Source organism: Ailuropoda melanoleuca, chromosome 13 (genome assembly GCF_002007445.2).
Source record: "Ailuropoda melanoleuca isolate Jingjing chromosome 13, ASM200744v2, whole genome shotgun sequence".
Taxonomy (NCBI): Eukaryota; Metazoa; Chordata; class Mammalia; order Carnivora; family Ursidae; genus Ailuropoda; species Ailuropoda melanoleuca.
In genome coordinates, this window is record NC_048230.1 from 10,254,151 (window position 1) to 10,261,953 (window position 7,803).

General features: G+C 46.9%; 1 protein-coding gene across 15 annotated transcripts in view; it reads left to right on the forward strand.

Moving 5' to 3' along the window:
• SYNRG (synergin gamma) overlaps positions 1-7,237 on the forward strand; it is an 85,794-nt gene extending 78,557 nt beyond the window's left edge. For 11 of the 15 annotated variants that reach the window (XM_034641632.1, XM_034641636.1, XM_034641637.1 and 8 more), the window contains 3 exons: positions 5,060-5,170; positions 5,531-5,566; positions 6,572-7,237. In XM_034641632.1, the coding sequence (XP_034497523.1) occupies positions 5,060-5,170; positions 5,531-5,566; positions 6,572-6,703 (279 nt within the window). In that variant the 3' untranslated portion in view covers positions 6,704-7,237. The remainder of the gene's footprint in view (positions 1-5,059; positions 5,171-5,530; positions 5,567-6,571) is intronic. The other 4 variants (XM_034641633.1, XM_019805572.2, XM_019805573.2 and 1 more) reach the window with 2 other exon arrangements.
• Positions 7,238-7,803: the final 566 nt, after the last annotated feature.

The following is a 7,803-nucleotide window of genomic DNA, read 5'->3' on the forward strand; positions in this document are numbered from 1 at the left end:
TATAGAAGTGCCACTGTTCTTTTAACCTCTTAAAACAGCTTGTTGGATTTTGTCAAAGTAAATAATTTTAATACTTATTTAGAGCATTTCAGAGAACTTTTTATATATCTCTGAGGGTCCCAACAGCAACTGAGGAGGGTAGGTAGGACAAGTGAAAGTGTTAACCATTTTATAGATGGACAGAATTGGACAGCAAACAAATTGTAGTATAGCCTGCTTCTAGATTTGACCAGAGTTGGCCATGATTGCAGTAGAAAAGAAAAATTATTGTCTGGCTTGGCTAAGGCCATGTAGGTTCACTTCAGGGTCAGAGTCCTCATGCGTATCGGTGAAACATCTGCCTCCCTTTTCTTTGAGAACTGCTGTCCTTCCTTCCCTAGGTGTGATCTGAATGGATTCAGCTCGGGTTAGTTCAAGAAAGGTTTGTGAAGCTAATACACAGTTTATGGTTTCAAATTAGAAAGAGATGAGGAGGGGCGCCTGGGTGGCTCAGTTGGTTGAGCATCTTTCTTTGGCTCAGGTCGTGATCCCAGGGTTCTGGGATCGAGTTCTATGTTGGGCTCCCTGCTCACCAGGGAGTCTGCTTCTCCCTCTGCCTCTGCCCCTCCTCCCTGTTTGTGCATGCGTGCGCGCGCACACGCTCTCTCTCTCAAATAAAATCTTTAGAAAAGGGGGGGATGAAGAAACATCATATATAATCTATACGTTTTTCTAGGGAGAAGCCATTTTTTCCCCTAGGGAAGAAGAATATAATTTCTCAAATACAAAAACAGTACACTAAATCCTCATGGTTCAGCTTAAAGTAACTATAAAAGATGTCACTGTTATTTCAGCAGGAATTTGCCATCGTCCTGGGCCGCCTCAGTACCCACTAGGACAAACCAGCCGACCTGCCAGGCTCCCAGATCCTTGACCACTGGACTCAGGGACCCTTGTCTCCATGGCACTTCGGCCACCTGTTCACATGATCTCATCAAACTGTAGCACATGCGCCAGCTTAAATTCAGACCTCTTTCCGAGCCCGCATTTGTGACCCTCTAGCTGCTTGCACTTGACGCACACCGCTCTTGTTGGGTTCTCCAGATAGGGCAGCTCTTCGACCCTTTTGCTTGGTTGCCCATCAACTTCCATCCTCACCTCTTGTTCCCGCCTACTTCGTTCTTAGCTTTTGAGGTTCCTTATGTCTGTCCTTGGACAACCATGGATACCAGTTTGCGTGGGACTAAGGGATTTCCTCGGAGCTGAAACTGGAACAGTCTCGAACAAACCAGGAAGTTGGTCACCCTGGTCTGTTATATCCATATGTGGCAACACTGTAGGATGGTACTGCAGGCATCTCTTCCCCGCACCATGTTCACGACATCACATTGGTACCTTGAAATCGGCCGTGGTGGCAGTATTTATACCATGGAAGTCTGCGAATGCTATATTGTGAATTAGACCAAAGAGCTGAGGAAATGTTCTCCTGTATTTGAGAACTGTTACCTGATTCAGCAGAGTCATTCACATACTTGACAGATGAGGGACATTCTGAGATCTGACTGCTTCCTCACCTCAGTCTCAGTCCTTCACGGAGAAACCAACCAGCGCTCACGACATCCGCGCTCTAGTGAGCGCGGGCATGGGCTGGCTGTAGGTCCAAGAGCGGGGCAGCCGTTTCCAGAGAGAGCGCTGAGAATCAGGTGACTCTGGAATTCGCAGTAAAGATGATTGTGTATTATTTGTAAACTGTGTGCTTCACAGTCTTTATATCAGTAAGAATTTACAAGCTCACGCACGTGTGTGTTTATACGTGCATGTACGTTTGTGTGTACGTGTGCATATTTGTCTCTTCGGAAAGTCCATTCTTAATGGTGCGGGAGGGGGGCGATTTTGTCTCCGGATTGGCCAGGGATCCTGTTTAATGTCCTCCAGTGCAGAGGACAGGCCCCACAATAAAGAATGATCCAGCTTAAAATGTCAGTGGTGCCGGGGTGCCTGGGCGGCGCAGTCGTTAAGCGTCTGCCTTTGGCTCAGGTCATGATCCTGGGGTCCTGGGATCGAGCCCCGCATCAGGCTCCTCTGCTGGGAGCCTGCTTCTTCCTCTCCCACTCCCCCTGCTTGTGTTTCCTCTCTCACTGGCTGTCTCTCTCTCTGTCAAATAAATACATACAGTCTTTAAAAAAAAAAAAATGTCAGTGGTGCCAAGTTTGAGAAATCTCTGCTCTAGGGTGTATATATAAAATCAAAGTAAATTGGTTTAGGTATATCTAAAACTTCTTCACATTAAGAATACAACTTTTCTGGGACGCCTGGCTGGCTCAGTAGAGCGTGCAGCTCTTGATCCTTAGGGTTGTGAGTTCGAGCCACATGTTAGATGTGGAGATTACTTTAAAATCTTAAAAAACAACAACAAAACCACAACTCTTCTGAAACTTTTTTTTTTTGGCTTGTTTTGTTTTGGTTTTTATAATTAAGTGTTTTTCTTAATTGAAGGATAATGAAGTGAAATCCTAAATGCAGAGTTGAATCGGTTTGTAAGCCCGCACCCCATCAATACATGCCGTGTTTTCATCACCTCTGAAAGTTCTCTCTCGCCATGATCTGATTCCAAAATAACCGCTGATCTATTTTCATAGAATTCTGTCACCATAGAGTTGCCCGCTCTAGAACTCTGTACAGAATTACATAGTATACGTGTGTTCCTGTGTCTGGCTTCTTAGCATATCTTAGAAATGCATCCGCACTGTTGTGTGTACCATATGATCCTTTGTCAGTGAGTGCTAGTCCATTATGTTGATATACCATGGCTCTTTAATCCATTTCCTTATTTATAGAGACTATTTCGAGTTGACTAATGTGAATAGGGTTACTGTGAACACTTTTTGTGCCTGACTTGGTTAACATGTTTTCTTTTCTCTTGGATAAATATCAAGGAGTGGAATTGCATATAAGTTCATACAGTACATATGTATTTTAAGAAATGAAGAGCTTTCAGGGCGCCAGGTGGCTCAGTCAGTTAAGCGACCAACTCTTGATTTCAGCTCAGGTCTTAGTCTCAGGGTTGTGAGTTTGAACCCCACACTGGGCAGCATGGAGCCTACTTTAAAAAAAAAAAAAAAAAGAGAGAGAAAGAAGGGACGCCTGGGTGGCTCAGTCGGTTAAGCACCTGCCCTCGGCTCAGGTCATGATCTCGGGGTCCTGGGATCGTGTCTCACATTAGGCTCCTTGCTCAGTGGGGAGCCTGCTTCTCCCTCTGCCTCTGCTGCCCCCCTGGCTTGTGCTCTCACTCTCTCTGTCTCTCTCTGACAAATAAATAAAATCTATTAAAAAAAGAGAAAGAAAGAAGGGAAAGAGAGAAAGAAAAGAAAAGTGAAGAGCTTTCCAGGACCACCTGGCTGGCTCAGCCGGTAGAGCATGTGACTCTTGGTTTTGGGGTTATGAGTTTGAGACCCCTGTTGAGTATAGATATTACCTAAATAAATAAAAAAAATTTTTAAAAATTTTAAAAAGGGGGCAACCCTTTTGGGTCCCCTCCGTCCTTGGGAGCTTTGTACTATCACTTTGCTATCCCTCAATAAACCTTACTTTACTGCCCACCAAATAAATAAATAAAATAATAAATAATAATAAAAATATATATTTTTTTAAAAAAGAAATAAAAAAATTAACAGCTTTCCAAAGTTGGGACCTGTCCTTTTAATCATTGGGCTACACTCCATATTTCATAGATTTGTTTTAAGGAAGAAATTATATAATGCATGTGAGAGCTTAGTGTGGTACATAGCAAGTAAGGCTTGACTGATAATAGCTTTATATTTATTCTCTCTAGCTGATAACTTCTAAATCTCACAGTCTGGAGCATCCGTGCTATATATCCGTCTTAGTGCTTATGTAACATCAGAACCTGGCTGTCCCACAGGCATTTCCAACTCAGCATATACCAAACTGAACTCTTTTCTTTTTTCTTAAGATTTTATTTGTTTATTTGACAGAGCACAAGCAGGGGGAGTGGCGGGCAGAGGGAGAGGGAGAAGCAGACTCCATGCCAAGCAGGAAGCCCGATGTGGGGCCTGATCCCAGGACCCTGGGATCATGACCTGAGCCGAAGGCAGATGCTTAACCGACTGAGCCACCCAGGCGCCCCACCAAATTGAACTCTTATCCCCAGAGCCCAGACCCAAACATGGGTCTCCTCTGATGGGCCTTATGGCGAATCCTGTTGGCTGCCCAGGCCTCTCCCCCTCTTGCGCATCTCACGCATCACCCAGGCTTTGTCAGGTGACCGTTTCTCTCCGTTCCCCACTGCTGCTTCCCTAGTTCTGACTTCCTTCACTGTCTGTCTCCTGGATCGCTTACGACAGTGCCCTAACCGAGGCCCAGAACTTGAGGATTGCCACCCGCCATTCATTGCCTGCGCTGCAGTCAGAGGGGTCTGTCCATAATACAGACCTGATCCTGTCATGGTCCAGTTAGAACCCTTAGTGGCTTCCCAAATAGTCTTCTCTTCCTTTCAAGGCCTTCATGCTTGAGTTCTATCTCCTACCTCCTTTCATAAGCTTGGCTCCCAGCCCCTGGATTTCTTCTCATAGCCTATCTTTTGCTTAGAGGCCTTTGCCTGTGTTCCTTGTTCTACTTAGAATAAAGACCGTCCCTTCTCTTACCGCCCCCTTGCCCATCCCCATCACCTAGCACATACCTCTCGAAACTCAGCCAAGGTGTTTCTAAGTGCTAGGAAGCATCCTCTGCCATTGGGCTCTTTCTCCCTTGGGTTGGAGCCCGTGCCACCCTGCCCACGTGCCCTAGTGTGGCTCTTGTGGCACTGTCTTGTGGCCTGGTACCACCCGGCCCCCACCCCAGACAGTGAGTTCTCGGAGGACAGAGACCCCTTCTTGCTCATGCTGGCACCCCACCCCTAGCACAGCAGTACCCAGTAAATGTTTGGGAAATGGAGTCACTGTGTTGATGGTATCAGAACTGACTGAATTTGTGGCTAGACCTGTTGGGGATGAGTGAGAGGGAGTGAAGCCAGCGGCATTTGGAATTGTTGCGTCCTTACCCATTTGTCTTGTCCTCACAGCCCGATGAAAATTCATTGGATTTTTCCTCATGTATGCTGCGGCCTGGGATTAAAAACGCTCAGGAACTAGCCTGTGGGGTGTGCCTTTTAAACGTGGACTCCAGAAGCCGGGTAGGTGACACACCTTCCCTCTGCAGCTGGCAGAGCGCTTCCCCAACGTGACCTCTAGGGACATTCCCTTCTGGCCCCCTTCCCTGCCAGGGCTGTGAGCACAGGCGGGGATTTTGATGAGGCCCTGGAATCTGACCACAGAAGTCCCTCGGTTCTCACAAGAGGGCAGTGGGGGAGTGCTTGAGTGAAAGGGGGCGCAGGTCTTCCCTTCCTGGCAGAATGCTGTCTGCACGGTGCCCGCGGAGCTCTCTGCACAGCGGGGTGGTAAAGAGAGGAGGTTACACCTGGAACGTTTTGTTTGGAGGCAGGAGGCCCTGTTCTGGGAATTTTGTTGACCTTATGGTTTCAACATTATTTCAGAAAGAAGAGAAGCCTGCAGAAGAACATCCTAAAAAAGTACGAACCAGTTACACATTATCTTAGCGTCTCCATCTCAGTTTTGAGTGTGGAAAGCAAATCCGATGTTCCGCTGCCGTCCTGAACTGTTCTGATCGTGAATCCTTTACCAAGTCCTGTCTGTTCCCCTAACGTTTGATTTAACCAACTAGTGCGTGTGTGTGGGTCTGTTTGTGTCTTGTTTGCACGCTTGTAGCTCATAATTGGCTTCCGGTGTTGCAGGCATTTTTCTCTGTGCACAAAGTAACACTGAGCAGCTTCTGGAAGACTGGAAGTTGTGACACAGAGAATGAGATCAAAGAGCAGCAGGATTCGGCAGTTATCAGACAAAAACAAATTGGGGTTCAGAGTTTTGTTTACTTATAGTGCTTTAGAAAACCCCCGAGGAGTTGAGGTTAGGACTGGCTGACTGGGACTGACTTACCTGTAAGCGTTAGTCTCCTGGGAATAATTCTTACATGCTTTAATATCTTTCTTTTTACAAACCCTGTACCTGGTTGGACGTTTTAATTATGTTGGTTCATTTATCAGGTGCCAGTGGCATTGGTCCCTGAGAATTGTTGGTCTTTTGTTTTTTCCATGCAAGGACTGTAACCAGTCACAGAAACTGGGGGGCTGCAGTTATAGTCAAAGGCCAGCCTTAGGGGAAGGCTTCCTTCCGCACAGTTGAGGGATAAAAATGAGCCACAGCCCTTGGCTATTGTAGTTCCCCCTATAATGCACACCCGCCCCCCCGGCCTCCCCCCTCCCAGCCTCTGTCTGCCTTTCCTGGGAAAGATTTGGCCTTCTTTGGCTGAAACTGGGTTCTAATGGTAAAGATTTTTTTAGAACTTTAATTAGCAGCAAAGAACTTTCTCACTTGAATTCCTGTAGCTCCCTGCTCAGCTTCTATGTGCCCGTGTGGCCTCAGCCTGCGGCCTGGACGGGCATACGTGCTGCTCGCGGACCCGCGCTCAGATGCGGAAGCAGCCTGACCTGCCCCACATATCTGTTTATTTTTGGCAGGCGTTCAACTCCGAGACAGACAGCTTCAAGCTGGCATATGGAGGACACCAGTATCACGCCAGCTGTGCCAACTTCTGGATCAACTGTGTTGAACCAAAACCTCCCGGCCTCATCCTGCCCGATCTGCTCTGAAAAAAGTTCCTGGACGAAGCACCTACTGGTGGTTTTTCCATCACACCCCATGAGGTGACAGGACCGAGAAACAACGCAGGTGCTGCCAGTTCGGATCCACAAAGCTGAGTGAAGACCCCCCCACCCCGAGCCGCAGCAGGGAGAGAGGTGCTGCTGGGTTCCCAGTCCTTCCCACATACGACCTTTGTCCCCCGAGGTCCCACTGCCAGTCTTGGGGGTTTGAGGTAAAATTGCCTTGCCCGGACTGTGCGTGGTACCGCAAGTGTGCTAACTTATCTGTAGTTCTGGTACGATGTTTGAAAGTATGGACCACAGTTCTGTGTGTCTAAGGAATAACTTGCTGCTGTAGTATTGAAACTGTGAAGAATTGCTGTTTGAAGAGAAGTCAGTTGTCGCTATAGAACTGGAATTGGCAAGCATGTTTTGAGCCAGTGCTTTTATCTAGAACACTGTTGTCCTGTGAAGCAGAATGCACTTACCCATATTTAGTTTGTTGATACCCAAAATGAATAAAAAGGGGAAATTGTGATTCAACTGATGTTCTTTTTATAGAAGAACTTGTGCTCGTCTTCGTGGGACAAGACACGGGCAGGTAGGTGAGGGGAGAGTCACCTGCTTTACTGTCACAGCTGAACCAGTTCTCCTTTTGTTCATTTCTAACACTGTCAACTTTCAAGAAGACTTTTCTTCCAGCATGCCTGGGCACTTGGTGGCAGACTGAATGTTCACTTTGACAGAGGCCCAAATCCTTGGTGTGGGATAGATCGCCTTTCCCTCAGGATCCTCCACAGAAAACTCTGGTTTACCTCAAAGAACGTGAACATGGTACTCTGGTTCAGACAAGATTTGAAAAGGCAGCTGAATGAAACCTCTTTGCAGTGGCCTTTGTCCAGATTTCCAGAAATGACTGTGCAGGGACCAGTGCTGCCTGACTTGGCAGTATCTATGTGAGAGACCTGGAAATTAGTTCAGGTTAGAAGGTGGAGTTCCTGACCTACTGAGGCAAACAGTGAGATGGCGATTTATGGTAGAGGTACAGGACTTAGAAGCAGTGGAAGAGAATTGTTCTAAAATAGATAGAATTCTGGAAGGAAAAGGCT